Source organism: Pseudoliparis swirei, chromosome 20 (assembly GCF_029220125.1).
Source record: "Pseudoliparis swirei isolate HS2019 ecotype Mariana Trench chromosome 20, NWPU_hadal_v1, whole genome shotgun sequence".
Classification (NCBI taxonomy): Eukaryota; Metazoa; Chordata; class Actinopteri; order Perciformes; family Liparidae; genus Pseudoliparis; species Pseudoliparis swirei.
The window spans coordinates 20578554-20603918 of record NC_079407.1 but is presented as its reverse complement, the minus strand read 5'-3'; the positions used below and the strand labels follow the sequence as shown (position 1 = coordinate 20603918).

At 44.1% G+C, this 25365-nt stretch overlaps 1 protein-coding gene across 2 annotated transcripts; it reads left to right on the top strand.

The window, feature by feature from the left end:
• The first annotated feature begins 5248 nt into the window (after positions 1–5248).
• On the top strand, positions 5249–24674 carry LOC130211104 (SH2B adapter protein 2). 2 transcript variants are annotated; one of them, XM_056441728.1, is made up of 10 exons: positions 5249–5394; positions 13338–14316; positions 17181–17282; positions 17472–17563; positions 17892–17992; positions 18085–18246; positions 18349–18545; positions 19278–19452; positions 20719–21080; positions 21199–24674. In XM_056441728.1, exons 2-9 carry the CDS (start codon positions 13369–13371, stop codon positions 21051–21053), a joined length of 2112 nt encoding a protein of 703 aa, XP_056297703.1. In that variant the 5' UTR covers positions 5249–5394; positions 13338–13368; the 3' UTR covers positions 21054–21080; positions 21199–24674. The 2 variants fall into 2 exon arrangements, with proteins under 2 accessions (XP_056297703.1, XP_056297702.1); XM_056441727.1 differs by having other exon boundaries at positions 20719–24674.
• The last annotated feature ends 691 nt before the right edge of the window (positions 24675–25365 follow it).

Genomic DNA, 25365 nt, shown 5'->3' with positions numbered 1-25365 from the left:
AACCTGGTAACTGTCGCTGTGAGAGAAGAGTCCTTCCCTCTGTGGATGGAGTCGTGCAGTCTAGATCAGTGGTTCCCAAATGAGGGTCTGTGTCCCCCTGGGGGTACGTGAAGGCCCTCTGGGGAGGGTCTGTGTCCCCCTGGGGGTACGTGAAGGCCCTCTGGGGGGGTTCTTGAGATTTTTTTTTCGAAATATATTTTAAAAAGCCTTTAAAAAATAGTTATTTCATAAATATTCAAAACAATATAAGTGTAAGTTCATAAACTGAATTGTATATATTATATATTACATGCAAAATGCTGCATATTCTATCTTTTTTTCAACCCAAAATGCTTTGCACTGGTCAGGGGTTACTCGCTTGAAAAAAACCTTTGTGGGTGGGGTACATCTCTGAAGAAAGCCGGTCTAGAAAGTGTATTTCCGCGGCTACCTGAGTCGATGTATTGATCTTCGGCCTCTCGTGTTTCCTGATGCACAACAAAGTGCTCGTGTGGTTTCCCTCCAGCTCAGGAGCAGCTGACGTGCTCTCCTTCCTGCTCGTGGCGACGCTTCTTGCCTCATCGCCGACCAGCTCGGCGGGAGGAACACGAGCTCAGGTTCAGTGTGACGCAGATCACACACACACACACACACACACGCCCGGACACCGGGTCACCGTCGGGTCATCTGAGGATGCTCGGGGCCTCGTCGCCTCGGTCGCCAGTGGAGCGTTTGTGTGACTCAACTGGCCGACCGACACTTTGTGCGTGAAGACATTTAACTGGGACACACACACACACACACACACACACACACACACACACACACGTATGCAAACAGGAAAAACATGGCTGGTGTTTGTTAATCAGCGAGACTCCAGCCTGAGGACTCGCAGTTTGATGGACGAAAGCAGGAGTGCTACATCAAGTGCCCGAGTGCCCAAGTGCCCATGGGCCCCACACACCCTCAGGCCACAACAACCCCCGGTTCAGTGCCTCTTTCTCGTAATCGCATGAATCTGATTTCTTCTCTTACAGGGTTTCTGTGTCCAGATATAGTTTAAAGATTCAAGATATTTAGTTTTTCTCCCATTGGACGTGCTTGATATCTTATATTGTGTCAAAACATACTTATTAATGTTGTCTCTTTTTCTTCATTTGCGGTAGGGGTTGATCTATAACCGTATCATATTTGATCAAAGCTAATTATTTAGTAAAATCTTACCTTTTCAAGATTCAACATATGTTATTGTCTTATGTACAGTTACTCCCGAGGTCCTCCTTCCACACAGTATGACAATAACTCAAAATTGAAGGCAATAATATAATTTAAATTAAGAATACTAATAGAGGGTAAGAGAATAGCATAAGAAAATATAGAATTAAGAGCTCAATTACTTCAGTTTATAATGCGTTTATTCAAATATCGATTGCCGCAATGTCAATAGAATGATGGGCTGTTGGTGCACTTAACATCCAGCGGCTTGTAGGTGACATAAAGCGATGAGTTATAACAACACGCTCTCCTGGAACCTCACAGAGAGCTAAACTGCTTTGTTTAGGAAAAATATTTCCTCAGGGAACACCGTCGCATTTTAAAACCCATAATGAATGTGAATTGAAACTAAAATAGGCTTTTTGGTTAGGCTTATAGTAACCGATCAGTTTGCTTACACACAATTATATTGATTATGTAACGTATAAGTATAAGACATTCAACTTTAATAAGTCTCCTCCTGTGAGGGCTGTCTTTTGAGTTTGTTGAGAAACATATACATAAGACGGGAAACAACATGTTTTAGGAGACCACAAAAACAACGTTTATTATTTATTTTTTTAGATTACTTTGTAATGTAAATAAAGTATTTTTACTGTTGAAAGCAAAGATTTTAAAAAAGAAACAAGAAACACAGCCCAGCGTTAAAGAACTGAAGAGGATTTCTCCTTTCGGTCCGAGTCCACGCTCGGCCCCATTTCCAAAAGATAAATGTTTAATCAAGAAGGCGGTGAGGGAGCAGACATCCCTCATGCATCATGGACTCAGTACTTCCTGTCAGGACCACTTTGTTCTCTTCCTTTTTTCACATCGCTGAGCCTATAAATTCTTCCTTTTTTATGTCTCCTTCTCTGGCAGATCATTCAGCATGTTTTCCACGAAGCTTCAGGTTACAACATTTAAAAGCTTCCAATCATCAACTGACCATTCACATGTTTCTTTAAACACAAGAAGAAGTTTCTCCCATGTTGAGTAGAAAGGCAAGTTGAGCTGTCTGTCCCTCAGTCGTGTGTCTTCCTGTCCAGGAGACGGCGAGGGACAGTTTCTTATTAAAGCCCGCTGACACATTGATCCTCAAACTGCCTCCGGAGGCCGAGCTCCATCTCAACCACTTCAGATGCTTTCACAGGAAATCGGCTCAAAAGCGTCTCTTATTTTCCCCTCCTTCGTCTCTCCGGCTGCCTCACCCCTCTAAAGTCTATATGAGGTTTGTATTTGAACTCCTGATCGATGGCTCCCGCCGAGGAGGCCGTGCTCTTTCTGTGCAGTGTGACGTCATGGCTTCGAGCCGTGTGTCCGCACACGGGGGAATAGCAAGTTTCTCTGAAGGACTGACGACGGGGACCTTTAGGGGGGAGAAGGGACAATGTGACGAGTTGCATGGCTGAACAAAAAGGGATTTAGATGTGGAAATGAAGGGTCGAAAAAGCAGAGGTGATGTGTGAGGTTGTAGAGCCCCTCCCCCTCCCCCCCCCCCCCCCCAAGGCTCCCGTTAATTCCTCCTTCCGGCAGGAAGTGTGTGAGGATCAATAAGAATCGAGGGTCTCTGGAGACGGGCTCGGTGAGAGAGCCCTCGGACCGCCCGGGTCTCTTTTGGTTTCATGAAGCAGCTCCTCACACACACACACACACACACACACACACACACACACACACACACACACACACACACACACACACACACACACACACACACACACACACACACTGATGATAACAAACAATAGTGGCTGCTCCTCTTGACTTGTTGAAAAGGTTTAAATGGGCCACCGGGAAAATGTACGAGTATTTGACAGTTCTTGTAAATTATTTATCAATATTTCACTAAACTGGTATCTTCTTTTTTTTTTATCGTCAGAGCACATTCATCAGACGTTTATGGGACCTCTGGTTTGAAGATGATCCCTTTTTACATCTGAGAGTTTGGGAATCCCTGAACTGCTTCTTGGTCATAAAACTGGCAACATTTGAAGCTTTAGTTTCATAAGTTCTCCAAACTGCTCATCATTACATCCGTGAAACACTCCGATGAGATGCTCCTCCTCTCCCACACGGCACCCGTCTGTGGTTCTGGTTTTAGTCCTTGACCCCACCAGAGTCAGTCCTCTCAAAGTGGATTAGTGGTGAAGGTGTTCTAGAGTCAGGGGGGGAAGGGAGGGGAGGGGGGGGGGGGGGTCTCATTAGGCCAAACAACAAGTAGCCTATACGCTGATGCTTTCAGTAATGCAGAATGCTAGTGAGAAACAACATGGGCTTCATTCATCGTGTGTGTGTGTGTGTGTGTGTGTGATAATTTAGACTATAATGTACAGAGGTGGATAACAGTTTACAAAGTGGTTTTATAAACTTAATGTTCTTTAAACAATTTAAAGGTCTAACAGTTTGATTGTGTTTGATCGCTTCATGTGACCACCAGAGAACAGCCGACCATCTTCCTTTACCATGATTACCCCGAGAGAAGCAGTGAATCCCACCAAATAATATTTGGCATCTTTTGCTTCAAAAGTGACGATTATTATGATTATTGTGAGTGAATTTTTCAGTTTGTGCAGTTTTTAAGTGGAGCTGCAGATACATCCGTGTGAGAGTGGAGTTATGTAAACACTTCACATAAATCTTGCTCTCACTAGGCAAGAATCATAAGTTCTCCTCCCAGACATCTCTCCATTCAGAGGCGTCCTCTTCATTCATTTCTCTGTGGCTGTGAACATCTCCTTCTTTGTATTCATAGACACAACACACCATTCAGGGGGGTTCTTATTTTTGGCGCTATAGCTCAGACCTGTGTGTGCGTGCGCGTGCGCGTGTGCGTGTGTGAGGCGGTTACATGTTTTATGTCTTACATTCACTTATTAGATTACTAATGCAAAGTCTCTCTCTCTCTCTCTCTCTCTCTCTCTCTCTCATTGTGGCAGATATGGCAACAATAAAAGGGCGTGGCTCCCTTCAAGGGCAGTGATCAGCGCGGCTGATGAGTAGCGGAGATCTGTGAAGCACACACACGCCGAAGGAAGCTTCGGTCAACAGACACACAGAACATGACGAGTGTTTGAGTGAGCCTTCAAAATAAAAGCCCCGTTAAAAATAAATCAAGAATCTAAGAGTCATCGCCTACATTTCGAATTTGTTAAATTAATTCCTAATATATGATCTGCTTTAGTTGATATTAATGATAACCTAATAATAATAACTTGACTTTTGAAAACTGAATAATCTGACAGAAAAAGCAGCAAAAGCAAGAGAGCTCAATAGTGAGGCCCAACAGAGCAAGATCAACTACGGTAAGAGTTAAACCCTAGGAATAAAAAGTTATTATACAATAATATTGTACTTCAATAGTGTAAAAAACATTAACACATTTACAAGTAATATATCTTTATTATTAGTTAATAATAATATATCTAATAAAATATTATCTTATCTTTAAGGTAAACACTAAAAGACACCCTTTTTATTATGTGACATCCCTCAAATCTTATAATTATGGCAAAAAGGAAGGTAATGCGTTTGTTACAGGTCCCATAGTTCAGTATTTAAAGGAACCAATAAGAAAGAGTCATAAAATCTCAGGAATGTAATTTGGTACTAATCATGCAGAAACTATCTTTAATGAACAGCCAATAAGCTGAACATGCTCAAATATAAAAATAGAGATATCTCGAATTCAACAACTTTGGATCATAACACGTCCAATTCTAAATGACTAATGTCATGATATTTACTTTGGTTTAAAAGTTGAGTTGAGTTAAAACCATCAAGCTGCCTGAACAATATTGTGTAGTTATCTCTAGAAAATGATCAGGAAATTAAACTGTTGCGCAACAACGAGAGAGCCTCAGTAACCGAACTGCAATTAAATGACCTATCGCTTACTTTATTCTGAAAGTGTAAACCGGAAGTATCATGTACCTCTGATTGTCTCTAGCTTGTTGCTGGTCTGCGCACAAGCAGAGCAAAGGTAGGCTACAGCCGCACAGTGCGCGGAGCGGAGAGATGGAGGGAGAGCCGGCCGGCTGTCAGCGCGCATGAACCGGGGAGGAGAAGGTCCGCTGCAGAGGGGATAACCGCCTTGTTTCATGCCGAGTAGAACGCATCCTCACGGCGACACCGGCAGCGGCATGAACCCCGGCCGACATTGAGGTGAGAGCCGCGGCTGCTTGTTATTATTTCTTCTTTTAACGCGTCTGGATGAGCGTGACATTTTAGTATGATTAGACATTTCCTGCAGAGCCTTTTTCATGTGCAAGGTGGCCTCTAGAGAAAGAGGAAAGAGTAACAACAACACTGTACAGCTCCAAGGAGAGGAGGAGGAGAGGAGGAGGAGAGGAGGAGAGGAGGAGAGGAGGAGGCTGCTGTGTGTGTTGGTGCTAAACCCGGTTCATCCTCGCGCACAGCCGCCCCCCCCCCCCCCCCCCCGCGGTGAATCCTGCGTAGAGAATCGGCGTTTGTGATGGCAGCGAACAAGTGCATTGTGGGGGCGCGCTGTGCGTGAGCGCGCATCCTCCGTGGACGAGGCTGCTCGGGCTTGAAGAGGGTCGCGGTGTAAAAGGGGCTTTTCCGGTAATCCTTTGAATAGCCTTGAGGGAGTCACGGTAAGTCGCCGGGCGGCTCAGGGGCTGCTGTGAGCGGGTCTGATGGGACGTGTCGGCCCGCTTGAGACGATCCACTATCCGCGGTCCGTGACTCCGCGCGCAGACTCCCATTCAGCTCCTGCTCTCCGGACCCGGAGCTGTCAGCCATTCAGAGGCCCGATGCCCATTCATGAAGTCCATTACGCAGCAGCAGCACCCCCCCCCCCCCTTTTTTTTTTGATTTGTGACCTAATGGAAGGGAGTGGTTTGCAATACACCCAAGGGCCCGTGCTGAAACAATCAATTAATCACATTAATCAAACCATAGGGATGACAGTTGGACCTAAATAAACTGTTTGAAGATGTCAACTTGGGCTCTGAGAACTTGTGAGGGGCATTTTTCAATGATTTCTGCCATTTTGGAGACCAAACAACTAATCATAAAAATGATTAACAGATAAATGAATGCATTATTTTTCATTGCAGCCCTCCATATTTCAATTAATTTCAAATAGCAAGTAAACAAACAATGAATTCACATCTAAAACCGTCTTTATATTATATAAATTCCGAGAATGTAAGAAAAAAATAATTAACATGACAATCCAGAGCTGGTCAACAAAATCCAACACATACGATGCCACAAAGTGAAAAAGTCCTGTTACATATCGTCATAACATCCACCATCAATTTAGACTATCAGGCTGTTTTTTTGCGTCAGCATCACTGAATTAAGAAACATTCAAACCCATCTGTTCCAGTAACCGACACACGGGATGCTCACACAGGCCCGTGGTCATCTGTGAAATTAGTTAGACTCGGTGGGTGAGAGACAGGAAATGTCAGTCGGTGGCGGAATGCGCGTCTCCCACGCGCTCCGTCCTTTATCACCGGCTGCCATATGGATGCCTGAGCTCACTCAATATTTACGTTGTCGCTGCTTGCCAGAGAAACGAGGAGAGGGAGAGCGAGGAGAGACTGCCGTGACAGAGGACATGTTAATTCATCTGTTTATCTCTGCATGATGAGGCTCTGCTACTTATATTATGAAGTGGTGAAAAACCCACGAGAAAAGTGGTCAGTTTGTTTGTGTCTCCATGTTCTCATTACGTCTGGTTTATTATCACTGGCTGCATCTGTCTGCGTCTGCATACAGACACGCAGGCGCACACACAGCTTGATGCAGCCGGGTGTATCAGTGTCTTCTTTAGGAGTGTCCGCCTTTCATAATGAAGACACTCCTGTGTTGCTTCAGGACTGATTCAAACTCTCCAGGCAACATTCAGGTCCATGAGTTTATCAGGGTTCAGGTCAAAGGTCACTCAGGTCTGCTCTGAAGTGAGCAGATCTAAACTAAGTAAAAGAAAAGGGGTTTATCACTGCTGACCCCGACTTCTGCACTTCCTCCTCTACTGCCATGTCTGATCTCCTTCTTCACACCCTTACTCTGTCCGCCACTTCTATCTTGTGTCTCTTCCTCCTTACACTTTCACCATTTGTCCAGCGTTAAAGCTGGTTTACGGTTTCCTTCCACACACGCACACGCAGGCCCAGTACTCAGGAGCTCGAGTAACCTTTCATATCCATACTATGCTTTAGTTTTGGTGAATAACTCAACAGTAATACACTAATAACACTCACTCTGGGTTTTCTAAGTGGTGGATGAGTGCATTTATCAGAGGTTTTTCTTCACAGCTTCTCATTCACACACACTCATACAGCGATGACAGTGAGCTTCCCTGTAAGGTGCTTGGTAAAAAATAACCTATTAATGCGTCGGTGCTATATCTGCAGATATATTAATTAATAATGTATCTACTGATCATTTTCTTTTTGAATTAAAGATATTATTATATTATATTATAAGAGACACAGAAACAGCAGCAAATCCTCCCGACTGCTAGAAGCTGGAAGTGTTTGGTCCGTTTCGTTGTGATTCAGCAAAAAATGCCAAATATTTTCTGTTCTATGTTTTTTCAAATGTGAGCATTTGCGGTTTTTTCTGCTTAAAGCTGCTTTTGTCTCCTGGTAAAGAGAATATCTTTGGTTTTTGGACTGTTTTTTTGTATGTATCACCACACCCATCAGCCCTAATGACCAAAGTTGTTGCAAACAGTTCTGCAGTTAACAACGTTTTTTATTATCAATTAATCCAGTCGGCACAATTTCAAATTACTTGTTTTTTCTGATCAATATTAAAACATTTGGAAATATTCGATTGAGAATGATATAGAATAGAGGGGAAAAACTGAATCATTTATTTAAAATGGCTTAATTGATTATCAAAATGTGTTTTTTGACAAACTAACAATTGATTATTGGACTAATAACTCCATTCATTTATTTATTATAAATGCATGTAGAAAAGGGTTGTGTTGCTGTTCATATGATATATCTTATATCCCTGAATGTCGTCAATCTATAGCTGCTGCGATATTGACATCTTATGTAATAACACGACGGAGATGTTGTGCACGTACATAGCTGTACGAGACTGTGCTGCTGTGGAGCAGGCTAATCTGAGAAAACATGGCAGGACCCAAACCCCCCGGGGGCGGGAGCACAACACCACCAATCAGTGAGGGCGTGCTGCCGGCATGAAGCTGCTCTCAGCGCCGCGTGTGTTTGGATGTCGGAGTCTGTTCAACTCCATGTACCGTGTTTATGTGGCTGTGAGTGCACGGAGGTATGTGTACACACAGCTTTAAAAACACAACTCCGTGTTCATCCGTTATGCTTAGCGTCTTCATCGTTCCCTCAGTAGCTCGACACCCACAACACCACGGCGTTCATCAGGCATATGGCATATGGCTCCACGCAGTTCTGTCCTGTGAGGGCCCCGCAAAGTACATGAAGTGAGCGTGTCTTTAAGATGTGTTTCGCAGGCTGCAGTTGATGGCGTCTCCCTCTCCTCCACAGTCAGTTTACTGTTACAGACAGAACTCCCAGCCATCTGACAGAGATATCAGCCGTGCTCCCCTGGGTGCAGAAGTAGCAGGAGGAGGAAGAGGAGGAGGAGGGGGTACAGTGGTGGGAGATTTTTTAACAACGGATAAGGAAGAGATACAGGAGATAGGGGGGGGGGGGGGGGGGCTTGTGAACCCTGAAGGATGGAGGTGAACATTGTTAGACTCTCCTCAGTCCTGTTTTTTCTTCTACTTCAGATCCATCAATGGAGCTAAACAGAAGTCATGGGGATCTGAGAGTCCACTTGGTGCCTCCGCTTCCCCTCGTCCTATGTGTCTCCCCTTGTCTCCTCCACCTCCACACACTCACTGATTGTTTTAGCAGCTGGCCTGTGTAGAAAAACATGCCCGCCTCCAGTGTGTGTGTGTGTGTGGGGGGGGGGGGGGGGGGGGTGTTTAGATCCTTTACTAAAGGAAAAGTACAAAAACGACAATGTAAAAGTAAAAGGCCATCAACCAAAATCCTACTGAGATAAATGTAAAGTATCAAGAATGACCTGCGTGCACTTAAAGAAGCTATAGTGGATTTATTTTTATAATAATGATAATATGCTTAACACGATGCAACAGACAGACACAGTTATAGAGGAGCATTTTGCAGCCAAAGACAAGTATCCCTTGGACCAAAAACAGGGCGAAAAAGAGAGTAAATATAGAAACACAACTTAAAATGAATGGTAGTGTTGCTTTGGAACATCTGGGCGTGTAAATAAGCAGCTAAGTCAATAAGTTAAACCTGTAAACTTAAAGAATGACTTAACATCTGTATGAAAAGCAGCCGTCTGCTGCCCCCTCTGGCTGAACGTTTCCCCGCATCACTGGGAGACCGGTGTGGTAACCACACCCAACAGTGGAAGTGGCTGTTGAACAATTGTTATTTGAGTGAATATAAAGAGTAAAAGTATAATGTCCGCTGTGACTGATGGATAACTACGGATGACATTGTTAGATTGTAATATTGATGCATAAATGTGTGTGCAGCACTTTGCTGCAGTAACTGGTCCTAAAGAGTCACAATATGAATCTCTTCAGTTTCATCTTTGCATTTGTATAATACATTGAGTACTTTTACTTCATTTGAGAATCTAAAAGTCATTTAAATCAAACAAAAAGATAACATTGGAGAGGAGAAGTCACTTTGCTGAAACAACTCATATACATCACGCAACAAGTACTGTAAAACTGGACTCAAGTACAATACAGTGAGTTAATGTACTTTCCACCGCGGCCCCTTGCTGTGTTACTGCTGTGTGCTTTGCAGTGTGTCATGTTTGTCTGCTGAGCCTCAGAAAACCTGAGTGCTGTCCGCTTCCTCCAGCGTCTCGTGGCTTAAGTTTCATGCTGACTCGGTGTGCGTGTGTGCGTGTGTGTATGTGTGTGTGAGTGTGAGTGGGTCGGGATGAGTGAGGCCTACAGTCCTTAAGAGAGGCACATCCTCATCTTTGCAGAAGGACAGGAGTGTTGAGAAAGGAACCTCACTGTGTGTTGTTGTGCTTCTGCTGAAGGAGTGGAACGTTGGCCCAGTGAAGGTTCCTAAATAGTTGAATGGGTATCGACTTCCTCGCAGCAGCACATCATGTAGTGGATACCTTATTTACTCCCTTCCTAATTGATTCTTATTACAAACTTGCTGTATAAACTCAGCTGCTATCTCCGATCTGACTCGGTGTGAGTCACCACAGGAAGTCCCTCCTGGACTTCAGCAGCTGAAGAACACCAGAGAGGCTGAATCAGTGCTCAGTTCATTTTATTTTTAGAATACAAAGCAATGCAAATAAAAACGCTGATCTGGCTTCATCAAGACAGAAGGACCAAACACCAGCTGGCGCACGTATAAAACCAACGTATATATAATATGATTGATTGATTGATTGATTGATTGATTGATTGATATATTTATTTGTCGTTTGCCAGAGTACAGGTACAAAAGCATCGATATATATATATATTGTGTACATGTGATTCAGATGCGGGCCATGGTCCTCCCCTTAGCCCCCACTTTCCCTCTCATCACTCTCGTCCATCATGGAGACTCGGCCCAGCCGGGTCTTCTCAAGGTTATTTCACAACATACTTGTGTATAAAAGACTTGTGTCACTCTTTGTTTCATTGAAGCCATTTGACATAATCAAAAAAAGTAAATTTTATTTCTCATTAATGTTCACTCAGCTCCCCATCTTGACAAAAAAAACCAGAAATGTAGAAATTTTAGCAAATGTATTAAAAAATAAAAACTGAAATGTCACATGTATAACAATGCTCTCTATGGTTCACAGTCTAGTTTACAAATCTGGTGTAACTTGAATGGATGAATGTTTGATGGATGCTTTAAAATAAATGCCATGAATATAGTTACTATTACAGCTTAACTTTAGCGATGATCACATTTTTCCTTTGTTCTCTCTCTCTCTCTCTCTCTCTCTCTCTCATCATCACACGTTCAGACTTCTTGTCTCGTTCTATTTGCTTCACGCGTCTCTGAACCTGTCCAGATGGATTTCTGTCACCGGGCGACAGGTTATAAAAGTGCTGGCATCTCGGGACCTTTGGCTGGGATTCTGCCCTGGTGGCAGAACATGAGAGAAAACAACAACAACAACAACAACAACAACACAATACTGTTGTGCCTCCAATCAAAACAGCTTAGTTTTAGACCTACGACCACCCACTTCTGCACAGTAGATACAACACGCCTAATGCCCACAGTATTGGCCCTTCAGATTCCTCTGGGACCTCCACGCAGTTCTTTTGCTGTTCTTTTCATAATTATTCTCTCATCCCACCCTTTGCTTTCCTTTCTAGTGTCTGTATCCGTCTTTCAAAGAGTCGTGACTCCTGTGCACTTCCCCTCATCATGACCCTCTCTCTGAGCTGGCGTGTTGTTTCTTTCAGATCTGTGGGAGAATGAAAGAGCGAGATCGGCTTGTAGTTAAATGTGTGTGTCGAGGCTTCATTTTGTTTTTTGCGCTAATCCTTTATGAAAAGTCGACCCACAAGGATGAGTTTGGAAAAGGACAAATAAGCTGCATGCAGGAGAAAAAAAACAGGGATCCTTACCGTGCACATGTATGCATGTATGTGTGATTTGTTTTCTGCAGAAAGCAAACATGTGAGTGAACATGTGCGTGCAGTGAAGCATCAGCCCCTCTGAGAATAAGCTTTCACAGCTTGGGGAGTGTCTGCCAATACCGTGCACATGCCTCCCACTCAGACGATTTGCTTTGATCTGCGTCATTTCCAATGACAATAATAATCAAACCAACGTGTGTTTGATTGTACGATGCTGTGTTAGTCACTGACGTGTTGAGGTGGAGGGAGAGAAGGAAGAGCGGGGTGGAAACTGGCTTTGGATGTTGCTGCTGGCACATTGGGGGTAACACCAGATTGAAGAGCGTTATCAGTGATGTGATGTGGTTTGGCACCGTTCGGGCCACAGAGGGGAGGCAGCACCGAGGTCTGAGTCACACACACACACACACACACACACCACAAACACAAACACCACACACATACATGCATGCTGGGGAACAGAGGAATGTAAGGATGAGTGGACGAGATATCTTAAGAAATGTATTACTCATTATATAGAAAAACAGCAGTAAGTGAGATTGATGGGCCTTAACGAGGAGCTGCTCGCCGCATAACTCAGACGATCTGAGCGCTTGTCAAACATTCAACTGGTAACGGATTGAGACTCGAGCTTTCTGGAGGATTTCTCTTTGATCTCTTGTCACATTGCATCTGTTGATGATCTGTTTACAACCTTCAATGACATGTCCATCCTGTGTATAATCTTCATCTTCACAGATTCTGGACTCTTTGTGCTTGTTGTCACCAGGGCCTTAGTTACCACTGAGGTCAATGAGGTCATGCTTTAAAACATTTTAGGATCATTTGAGGGTTTTAGAGACCAGGAGGGAGTTTATAGTCTCTATAGGCTGATTTCAATGTTTTTTTGGCAGACCAATATGAGATTCATTATTTTTTAGTGTGCCGAGCAAATGTTCACATATCTTCAATTAAAAAATATATTTCTTCTGTTTCTTTATGGGTTGAGAAAATGATCCAAACCAAATGCAACTTAATTGTCACAAAGTTGAAAACAAGCTTGTTTTTCTACGCTCAGTAATTGGAGATTCATGTTTGTCACATGACCAAGACTGATCAATGAACTAAATTAATATGATGATCAAAAAATAGGTTCCATCCATTTTTCTTGGCATAAAGGACTTGACATCAGCGTTTTTAAAATCCTGGCTGCTATCACTTTAAAAGATGTTGAATTGCACAACATGTGGGAATATAGAAAATCAGAGACATTTTGTATTGATAAACAAATGTCACAGAAAATCTGCAAAGAAGAATCCATCTTTTATATCAAGATGTAGATATCATAAGGACAGACAGACACACGCTGGCTCAGCAGTCTGCTTCATTCACACATCTTCTAGCCAGGAGTCACACACACACACACACACACACACACACACACACGCTGCAGTCTTTTCCGCCACAATAACACCGTGTTCCTCTTCCTCCTCTCCAGCCTCTCCTCGTCGGGTTGCCATGGCCCAGTGATGAACGGAGCGGCGGTGCCCGGTAGCCCGGAGCTCTCCTCCTCGTGTCCGCTGCCAGACTGGCGAGAGTTCTGTGAGCTCCACGCTCGAGCCTCCGCTGCAGACTTTGCTGACAAGTTCCAGCGCTTCCTTTTGGAGAATCCGTGCTACGACTCGCCCGGCGCCGATGCCAGCTTCTCGCAGCACTTTGCCCAACACTTCCTTGAGTGCTTCTCGGCAGCGCTGACCCAGGCCCGGGAGAACCCGCCGTCCTCGCCGGGGGAGGACGGCTCCAACGCGGCTCCCAAGTACAGCATCGTTCCCTTCCTGGGAATCCAGGGCTGCACGCTGTCCTACGGTCACGACTTTTACCAGAGACGCAAGGACGCCGGGGCTTCAAGTGAATCCCTGGATAGCATGGACAGTGGAGGGGGAGGGATAGATGGGGGAGGCACTGCCTCCCGAGGCCCCCAGTCAACCCACAAGGTGTCTGCTTTGGGACAGTCGCGCAGCTCCGAGGACGTGTCAGTCAGCCACCCCAAGGCTCGCTTCAAGAAGGGCTTCTCCCTGAGGAACATGAGCCTCTGTGTGGTGGACGGGGTGAAGGAAATGTGGCACAGGCGGGCCTCCCCTGAACCCGACGGTCCCTCTGGAGCAAGAAGGGCGAACGGGGGAGGGGTGGGTGGAGGAGGAGGAGGAGTCGTCGTCGTCGTAGGAGGGGGAGGGGGAGGAGGGGAGGCTGCAGGGGGGGAGAAATGGTCCCAAAAGCTGCGGCTCCCCAGGGGTTCCCAGGGCCACAAGGCTGAGATGCTGGAGATCCAGAGGGAGGGAGCGCTGAGATACATGGTGGCCGACGACACCAACTGCATGGGCGCTGCACAGTGGCAGAAGTGCCGCCTGCTGCTGAGGAAGACGAAGAGGGAGGATGGCGGTGAGAGGTTCCTGCTGGAGTTCTACGTACCACCCAAGGTATACACACACACACACACACACACACACACAGGAGGAGAATCAGGATGAACAAAGAATTAATTATTCAACCCAACTCTTTTCTCACAGTTCTTATTGTGGTGGGTTGTAAAAGCATTTATTCAGACCACTGAAAAATGGTCTTAAAATCTTTTTTCTCATCTGAGCCACTATCACGATGCAGTGAGTAACTCGATTGGTCAAGCCACTGTTTATAGGCAGGGGGATAAGTGCATATTTAACTCTTCATGTCTAATTATGGATGGGACTTAAAGATTGTGTAAAACAAATTTGCAATATGTTAATAATTCATGAAAATTATGATTATTTGCAGCCCTGCGTCCATCACAGACATAAACGTAGCCTGATGATTTAACCCCTGTGACCCTAAGTGAAGCCCGAGCACTCACTTGAATGCACACTTCACATTTTTCTATATGGGATTTCCAGATCACTGCCCCTGACCTTAGGAAGGCCATCAGGCTGTGCAGCTGAGTGTGTGTAAATCGGCCGCTGTCCTTTGATCATGGCTGGTGGTGATGTGGCGATAAGCCTGTGGAGAGGGCGAGAGAGGGGAAGGACAGGTGGGAGGCAAGTGTGTGTGAGGGGGGGAGGCGAAGGAGAGAACCGGAGACTGTGAGAACGAGAGAGCGGGAGGAAGCTGGTACATTGATTTCTGTAAGAGGCAGCAGATTGCAAAGATTCCCTTTCATGTGCAAAAAAAATTAATATTGATTGGCTCCTTGTCGTTGGCAAACTGTCTGCAGTGACAAACTAAAAATAGAATCCCAAATAGTTCTTCGGAGTCACTCAAAAACTCACTGCCAAACTCAGAGCGAGCCACAGGGGGAAGATGTAGCTTCGTCGTGTTATGTTCTATTAACTTCTACACGTGGGGACATTATTATCGGCTGAGATTAGGAGGAACTTCCGAGCCGCGGTTGCAGCTGAAGTGACACATTAATTAAACGCACACATTTCGACAGGCTGGCTTGTTTTATCACTGCCGTCTTATTCGGGTCCTACAAATCCTAACGGTGCAGAGTCAACAGTGTCGGAAAGATAAACTGACTTTTTTTTTGTCACTTCAATTTTGTATTCATTTAGACATATTAATATAAAACAAATACAAAAATGTCAGACATGAACATACAAATATATATACACCTATATATACATACATACACACATACACACTCATGCACACACAAAACAGAACACAATGATATATATATATACATATACATACATTCATAAAAAACACACATACGTACGCCAAAAAACACAAAGTAAACAACAGAACAACAGATTTGTCCAGTTTTTGAGAAAGCTGCACTAATCAATATTTTTATATCAACAATAAATCAAATGATATGTGTAATGTCATAGCGCTGAAGAGACACATGAAGAGACCAAGAACACACCTTAAAGTGTGTGAATATTGGATTTACGTCAGATTAATTATAATATTACTGTGTCCACGCAACATTTACCAAATACCTAAACGACAACATAATCATAATCTGTTTGTTATTATTTAGAAAATATGGTGTTTAATTTGTTGTATTACATTTCCGTAGATCAACCCTCAAAAGAAAGCCTGACCACACTAACTACACACTTGTTTCCTGTGAGGCCGTGAGAGCGGTGGGGTGGAGCACATACAGTCATTTGCTCTGGTTAAACTGGTTTGCACCATCTTAACATTGCAACAGACAGTTCCCACTGAGACTGGACTTGTGCTAGAGAAGCACAGGAAATGGTCAAATGGTTTGATACAGGAAGTGGTTTCTGACATCTGATCCAGAGAAAGGAATTGTGGGTGTGGATGGCGGCCAACTGCACAAGCAGATAGAGATGAGAGCCGTGCTGCTCCAGACAGATCAGCTGATAAGCCTCTGCCTCTTCTGACTCTCACACACACACACACACACACACACACACACACACACACACACACACACACACACACACACACACACACACACACACACACACACACACACACACACACACACACACACACACACACACACACACACACACACACACACAGAGCTCACTATCTCAAACTCGCTGGATATGTCAAGATTACAGTCGGGATCCAGCCCTCTGCAGAGGGCACATTGAGGCCCGGATGTTTTCTTGTAATCTGTCTTATGTTTGTTGAAATCAGTCCGCGTGATTAATCGCTGAGCAGAGGAACAAAGTGAGAAATACGAGACGGCATAAAAACTGAGGGCGTGCAGTAATTTTTGCACATTGTGCAATCTTTTGGAAACTCTTCCCTTTTAATGTTCCTGTGCATTATTATATTTGAGTTATTGAAGGCAGGGGAAGCAGTTCATTGCTGTTATATGTTGTATAATAGATTCAGACGTTATTGTTTAAACAGCTTCTACTTTTACATGTGGTGCAGTTGCCTCCTGCAGGATGTAATAAAGGATTTAATTTAACTTTGGACCATTCATAATGACATTACATAGGATATTACACAGGAGGATAAAGACAGCACCACAGATGGAGTGATGCACATTCTGTTTAGTTTTTTTGAGCCGGCATTTAAAAAGATTGTTACATGTGCTTCTTGGTCCACTGAGATATGAAGGCAGACATTTAAACCAGTGGCCTCCAACACTGTTTGTTTGTGACCCTTTCAAACCCCTAAAATATATACAATCTTAACTATTTCCAGATAAAATTCCATGACTTACTAAGCGATCACGGATGTGGTTTCATCCGATTCAACCACGCAGATTCAAAATGAACATGCGGGAGCAGCAGAAGTGCTGCACTTGTTGTTGTTTATGGTTAAGCTTAAATGTGAGCTTTTTATTTTGTTTATGTTTGCACGTTTACTTTAGTCCTCAAAGCCCAAAGTGAGCATCCCTCTGTCCGCCACCGTGGAGGTGAGGACCACCATGCCGCTGGAGATGCCTGACAAGGATAACACGTTTGTTCTGAAGGTAACAACTGCAACCATTTTACCACCACATCAACACAAGTGCACCTGCCTCAGTTTCAGATATGACTCTCTACAAAAACAGGTTGTTTGCCCTCGCCGAGTTAGGACAGGGTGTTCCCTGTTCTGTGCTCTGATGGGGTCCTTTGCATGGAGCTCAGTGTGTGATCGCCGTGTTTGGCTGCTTCCACAGGTGGAAAATGGGGGAGAGTACATCCTGGAAACCATCGACTCGCTGCAGAAAAACTCCTGGGTTGCTGACATCCACGACTGCATAGAACCTGGGTAAACCGCCAGATAAATATTTGCTGTTGGCTGCAGATTGAGAGACGAGAGGGGAAGGGTGGATGGGGAAAGGGGAAACACACACAGTCATTAATCATCAAATTAGTGGACTTTCTGACAGGTTCCTTTCACACAAACATGGCGAGCTTGCACCGCTGACATTCCTCCTCAGTTTCCTGGGGCATTGGAGCTCAGGACGTAAACAGAAAGAGTATTTGTGTCCTTGTTTGTAAGATGTGGATGTGTGTTGGGTCTCCGTGAGGTTTGTTTGCACACGTGTGTGCGTGTACGCTCTTGCGGTTCTCCTGACCTGCCTGCATGTTTGCAGTGACAGCGGTGATGACATCGAGCTGGCGTCGTGTCCTCATGGTCAGGCCTCCAAAGACTGCTCCATGGTGGCCTCTTGTAGCTGTGAGCTGCTGTCTGAGGGTCAGCGAAGACTCTTTGCACTTGCTTTATACCATTTGAATATTTCGATCCACGTGAATTTGTTAAAAATCCGAAAAATAAAATGTGCGTAGGTGTGTATCGTGCTCCGGAGAGGTCGTGTCCGACAGCGGCGGAGCATTACAGCGCCCCCTCGGTCCGTTGCAGGGAACCCCCCTTCACCCAGCACCCGTCCCACCTGCCTTTAGAGCGCTTCCTGCAGTCCCCCGAGGCCCAGGGCTCCAACTCCTCTGCAGGTAACCACACAAACATTGACACTTTTCTCAAGTAATATTGAAGCGTATGCAAACACTAAAGAGAAGAAGGCGACAGAGAACATTGGTTTGTTTTTGACTCAGCTGAAGGAGCGAAAGAGTCCGATGGCGACGCCAGCCTGGCCGTGTACCCGTGGTTCCACGGTACGCTGTCCCGCGTGCGCGCGGCTCAGTTGGTGCTTGCAGGTGGAGCCAGGAGCCACGGGCTCTTTGTGATCCGGCAGAGCGAGACTCGGCTCGGCGAGTTCGTCCTCACCTTCAACTTTCAGGGCAAAGCTAAGGTGAGACAATTAAAGAGAGGAGAAATCCTATTATCACGTGATTGAGTTATTGGTTTTGTTCTTTGTAAATGCTTGGGCAGTTGTTTTCAGGTTATGTATTTCATTTAGTTTTTAAGATATAGGAGACAAGAGACATTTTCATTTTGCTTATTTTGTCTGAACCGCAGTCAAACAATTCAAACTAATGTTCGTATGTAAAATCGAGTAAATTTTGAGATTTGAGAAGCTGAAACCAGAATTTTTGTTTTTGCTATACAAACTTAAAACAATTGTCATTGGTGAATTTAGTGAATGAACTTAACTCAGAAGACATTTATCCCTCCTCCCATAGGCAGTGTAACGCCCTCACTCTTTGTTCTCATGACATTTTGGGTTGCAGCCACTCCAGCTCACCGGATCTCTTGTTATCACTGGCCCTGGAAAAGATGCAGTAATGTCAACATTGTGTGGTCTCTTATGTAACACGATCCCTGCACATCACATCCTGCTCGCCGGCAGTGTCGAGGAAGTGTCAGCTGCCTCCTCTTCCTCTGGTGTCAGCCTTGTCCTTCTGTCGCGAGACGCCTTTTAGATAATGTCCTCCTGACCTCTGTCCTGGTCCGTCTGTTCCAGGCGTTCACTTTGTCTTTTGTTTTTATCTTTCCCTACCCTCCCTCTCTCTCTCTCTCTTACCACCCTTCTCTCCCCCAACGCCAATGTCCTATCTGCCCCTCCTTCCTTTTCTTCTCACAGCATTTGCGTTTGTCAATGAACGAGAACGGGCAGTGCCACGTCCACCACTTGTGGTTCCACACCGTGTCGGACATGTTGAGACACTTCCACGCCCACCCCATCCCCCTCGAATCTGGAGGCTCTGCTGACATCACATTACGCTCCTATGTACAAGTGCAGCGAAGCTCCACGACAGGTACACAGCAACATATCGGGAAACCGCTCTGACACGCCACTGTACGCTTTAAACCTGTCACAACGACTGGAGAGTTGACCAGTTGATGTCAAGACACTGTAAGGGGGTTCTTTTTCACATGTAAAGGCCTAATATTTGTCAATAAAGGTGAATTACTGCACAGTTTCTTATATCCTGACTAGATGCTTAATTCGAATTAAAGTCAGGTGTGCTGGAAAGGTCAAACCATTGAGACTTAAGTTAGGGTCCCTGAAAACACACAATATAGGTGTTTTATTTTATTTCAATGCATTTTGTCTGATTAGACCTCTGTTCAGGTTGCCGGGTGGAGCTACGTGTGAAATGACCTGAGGAGTTTGCTGCAGCTGCATAATTGGAGAGATTAGGTTCCAGGGTAATTCATCTTTTTCATGGAAGACATTTTCACAGTTGGAGAACAACAGGTGTAAATAATACAATAAGAGATGAATTCAATGTAGCTGCTTGGTTTCAGGGATCTGGTATTGTGCACTGCTGGCTCACTGTCACTGCCTTCCAACTACTACACATAAATATGTGCACTAAAATATCCCATTCGACGACAAGGCAATTTAAGTATGCTCAGACAGATTCCTAATTTATATTGTTTTGTTTTATTTTCCAATGAGTTTCTGATTACTACAGAGAATTAGATAATATATCAATTAGAGAGAATTGAGCATTTTTAAAAGATTTTAAAAGACATGAGAATGATCCGATCTCATATTTTACATGTTTCAAAGAAAACGTAGGCTTGATCATTGTTCCTCAAACCCAAAGGGTAATGGAGGGAAGATGAGCTGTACTCACACTGCTCCTGCCCTCTGCGCTCCTGGCACGCCATGAATGCCCCCCTGTACAGGAGAGTGAGGGGGCCATTATACCGCAGGAGTTTTGCATGCAGGCCGAGACTCCGGCCCCAACCCGCCCTGGTGGTCACAAAGAGGTCCCCTGTTTCCTCCAACGCTGGACCGACACACACTCATGCACTCACCCCCATACACATAGTTACATAGAGCGAGGGTTTGATTCAGGGCGTGAAAAGCTTCACTGATACACTGGTCAGGCGAGTCTTTGCCACCAGTGTTGTCGGTGTTATTGCCCATTTAAGGAGGCCCGCGCTGTCTCTATTTACCTGTTGCTCTGTGAAGGAGTCTTTTGCTCTCAGGTGTAAACCAACCATTATTAGCAGCACAGATTCATCTATTCTGTCTTCTATTTCTTTCTCCATCCCACAATCTGCTACAGATGTGACTGTGCCTCCAGTCCTCACCCCACCCAGGGATGCAGGCTGCTGGACAGATTCAGCCCAGCCGGCACTCCACCCTCCTGGGATCACAGTGCCTGCAGGGCCCCCTCCTGATGCCCCGCTATCCTCCAGCACCTCCTCCTCACCCACCGCTCTTCCCTCCCTCTCCCGCAGTGACCCAGGTACTGGAGGAGGAGTAGGAGGAGGGTTACAGAGCCGGAGCAACAGCTCTGAGCGCCTGCTGGAGGCCTCTAGTGGCGGATCCGACGACTACCACGACGCTGACGGGACTCGCAGGGCTCGGGCAGTGGAGAACCAGTACTCTTTCTACTGAGCGGCCCGGGCCAGGGCAGCATCGGAGGTGACATGCGACGCTCTGCTGATGATTAAAAAAAAATGGTCCAAACCATTGGATCGTCCGTTGTTTTGTTTGTTGGTTTTTCTTTCATGGCAGTTTCCTGTTTCTCTGATTTGAGAAGGGAGGTGAGATCATGGCGAGCGGTGTGTCCACGCGGATGAATCCATCAGGCGCCGCAGCTTTGTTTTCAAACTCGGTTGTTAAGAATGTGAGCGAGCAGAGAAACCGAAGGCCACAGTCAGAAACGGACGTGTAGAAAATGCAGCGGGGAAGATGAGTAGGCGGAGAAAGCAAGAGGAAGTCGTCCAGTGGGGTCATATGGCTTTGATTCATCTCTTCTGACCACTTCCCTTACCCACAGTTCCCTGGGAGCAGAGTCACCACCCCGCTGAAGGATTGAGAGTTTGAAATGACCCTGAAGAAACAGTCCCTCCCCTCCGAGATCCTCTGAGCTCCAGAGAGCATCTCATTAATGTTTGTAGAGCTGCTTTGAGTCTGTCCCGGATATCCTCACTGTCCCTGCAGGGTTCCCCACAAAGCCCTGCTCTGGGTCTCTGCTCCAACATGGGTGTGTTAGCGTTAGTTTTTCTCAAACGGGGGACAGACGAAAGGGCCTCAGTGCCTGACAAGTACCGTGGACTCGAATGGACTGTTGCCCATAGCGACAAGGAGGATGGTGTTAACATCTTGCGTAATCACAAAGGCCCAAAAAGTGAATGCAAGTGATAACTTTGCCGTCATTTTCTGCTTGAAACACACTAAACATGGATATCTCTGCATCCTGACTTGTTTTTGTTCTCACAGTTATTGCCGGCTGCAACATACACAGGTGTTCATATGTTGTGTTAGAAATCAGTTCTAAAGTGTTGAAATGGAGGATGAACACACGTCAAAGTCAAAGTCAGTTTTATTTGTCAATTTTCCATATGTGCAAACATACAGAAGATCGAAATTGCGTTCAGTCTGCATGAATATGGCAGGGTGGCTCCCATTTCGCTGTCATAGCGGGTTATTTCTATGAGTGTGTGGTGGTGTAATAGAGTCCAAATATTTTTCGATGATCGGTGTGCTGCAGTAGTGTTTCTAAAACGTGGTTTTCGAGGTCCCTCCTTCTGGTGCTGGTTCTGTATTCAAGCTTATCATATCAATAACCTATAGATTACATATGCTGTAGTTCACTCTGAAGTAATGCCTTGAAGATATTAGTATACCAAATCCAGCATTAAGGCTGTCGGAGGGACGGAGGACTTGTGTTTTAGAAAGGTGGCAGTATTGTGTCCTGTTTGTGTGGACTGGAACGACAGGCAGTGAGCTAAAGTGAACTAGATGGCCATGCTTGAATGAGAAGATGTGAATTTGTTGCGTTTAAGCTTTGTAAGTTAATAATTACAAAACAAGAATCAATTTCATGAGATACTGTAAAAATGTACATCATGATCTTAGACATTCGTTATACCACAAAACAGCAGTCAAAATATCTTCTTAAAGTTACAGAGTAGTCTTTGTAGCTTCACTTTTACTGTCCAGGTAGCGTCCTTCTCATCAGTGGTCTTCCCAAAGTGTCAAACTTTTATTTTAATTAAAGCACATTTATTTTGTATAGCCCAAAATCACAAATCACATGTTTGCCCCAGAGGGCTTTACAAACTGTAAAAATACACAATCTGTTCACATACACAATCTGTACACATACACAAACTACACGTACACAATATGTACACATAAACCATCTGTACACATACACACACACACTCTGTACACATACACTCTGTACACATACACAATCTACACACACACACTCTGTACACATACACAATCAACACATACACAATCTGTACACATACACAATCTGTTCACATACACAATCTGTACACATACACAATCTGTACACATACACTCTGTACACATACACAATCTACACACACACACTCTGTACACATACACTCTGTACACATACACAATCTACACACACACACTCTGTACACATACACAATCAACACATACACAATCTGTACACATACACAATCTGTACACATACACAAACTACACGTACACAATATGTACACATAAACCATCTGTACACATACACACACACACTCTGTACACATACACTCTGTACACATACACAATCTGTACACATACACAATCTGTTCACATACACAATCTGTACACATACACAATCTGTACACATACACAAACTACACGTACACAATATGTACACATACACACTCTGTACACATACACAAACTACACGTACACAATATGTACACATACACACTCTGTACACATACACAATCTGTTCACATACACAATCTGTACACATACACAATCTGTTCACATACACAATCTGTACACATACACAATCTGTACACATACACAAACTACACGTACACAATATGTACACATACACAATATGTACACATACACAATCTGTACACATACACAATCTGTTCACATACACAATCTGTACACATACACAATCTGTACACATACACAATTTGTACACATACACAAACTACACGTACACACTCTGTACACATACACAATCTGTTCACATACACAATCTGTACACATACACAATCTTCACATACACAATCTGTACACATACACAATCTGTATACATACACAATATGTACACATACACAATCTGTACATACACAATATGTACACATACACAATCTGTACACATACACAATCTGTATACATACACAATCTGTACACATACACAATCTGTATACATACACAAACTGTACACATACACACTGTACAAATACACAAACTGGACACATACACAATCTGTACACATACACAATGTATACATACACAATCTGTACACGTACACAATCTGTACAAATACACAAACTGTACAAATACACAAACTGTACACATACACACTCTGTACAACTACACAAACTGTACACGTACACAATCTGTACACGTACACAATCTGTACACATACACACTCTGTACAAATACACAAACTGTACACATACACAATCTGTACACATACACAATCTGTCCCGGAGCCTCACGTCGGAACAGGGAAAACTCCCCCAAAAAACTTTTGCGGGGAGAAAAAGGGACGAAAGCTCAAAGCATGGCAGACGTTCCTGAATACATGAACAGAAGACACTTTTCAGCAACCGTATTTTAAACATATGCAACACTTTTGTTAGATTATAATAAACATATCAAGAGTCGAGGTCTGTCTTTTCAAGCGTGGCCATTTAGCTATAAATAAATAAAACATTTTAGTCAGTCGAGGAGCGGACGGAGCAGTTCATGTGCCAATTTGAATCCTATTTTTGAAACATATTTATTCCTTAACCATAAATAAACTGTAAATTACATTTTTTCCTATTGAGTCTTATTTATGTACTATTGATTGATTCTTCTTGATGAAACCGCCTCAGTGGAACGCGCCTGATGCAAGAGCCCATATCACAGATTGCTCATGCCTCCATTTTATTTTCTTAACACTTCTTAAAGCTACATTTTCTGTTGTCTGACTAAGTTTTGAAGAGTCTGTGCAATTGTGTACAAAGTGATGTACTTGACATACTACTTTATATTTCTGTGAATAAAATGTGAACAAACTATTGCACATTTTCTGCAATTATTCACAATCTGTGGGTTCAGCCTGACGTGTTGGTGATTAAAGGCTCAGAAAGGTCCAAGAGATAAAAATAATTCTAAATAAGTCGACCATTTAATTTGGGAAAACACACTGTCGAGATAATTCGTCTCAACTCTATTTATTCATCTGCATTAAGAACAGAAGTATGAAATCAGACGTCGTGTGTGGTTTTCTTTAGTTTCCGTTTATACTAGATACACATCTGTCTTTGTTCCCTTATGGAAACACACTTCAAGTTGTAATATGTTCAGTGTCAGTTCATAAATGTGAGACAGCTAGTGAACCAGATCAAAAGAGCAGTTTTACTTTTGATGTACTTCAGTCACTTTAAAGACTGAGAACTTCCCCTCAGACTTTTTGATGTTTGTAATAAGTAGCAGCTTGAGGGAAATAAACCGACATCCAGTCAACCGCAGCAGCTCTCTGCGGGCTGAGACTCCCAGAACATTCACGGAGCCCCTCAGGCCTCCAGCGGAAGCCCAGATTAATCTGATCTGTAGGTACAGATGCCCTCTAGGGGTCACATCTTATATCGTTGCAAAAAGAAAACATGCTGGGTCATTTCAACTGCTTATTTACTATGATTACTGACAAATTTATCACATATTTGTTTGATATTTGCTTCCAGTTTCCCTCACACCAAAGTCACCA

What these genes read in the sequence shown, in the direction of transcription:
- LOC130211104 (XM_056441728.1), top strand. Translation starts at nt 13,369, where the DNA reads ATGAACGGAGCGGCGGTGCCCGGTAGCCCGGAGCTCTCCTCCTCGTGT. An exon ending in CACGACTGCATAGAACCTGG is followed by an intron (nt 17,564 to 17,891) that starts GTAAACCGCCAG and finishes GCATGTTTGCAG; the next exon opens with TGACAGCGGTGATGACATCG. An exon ending in CTGTGAGCTGCTGTCTGAGG is followed by an intron (nt 17,993 to 18,084) that starts GTCAGCGAAGAC and finishes AAATGTGCGTAG; the next exon opens with GTGTGTATCGTGCTCCGGAG.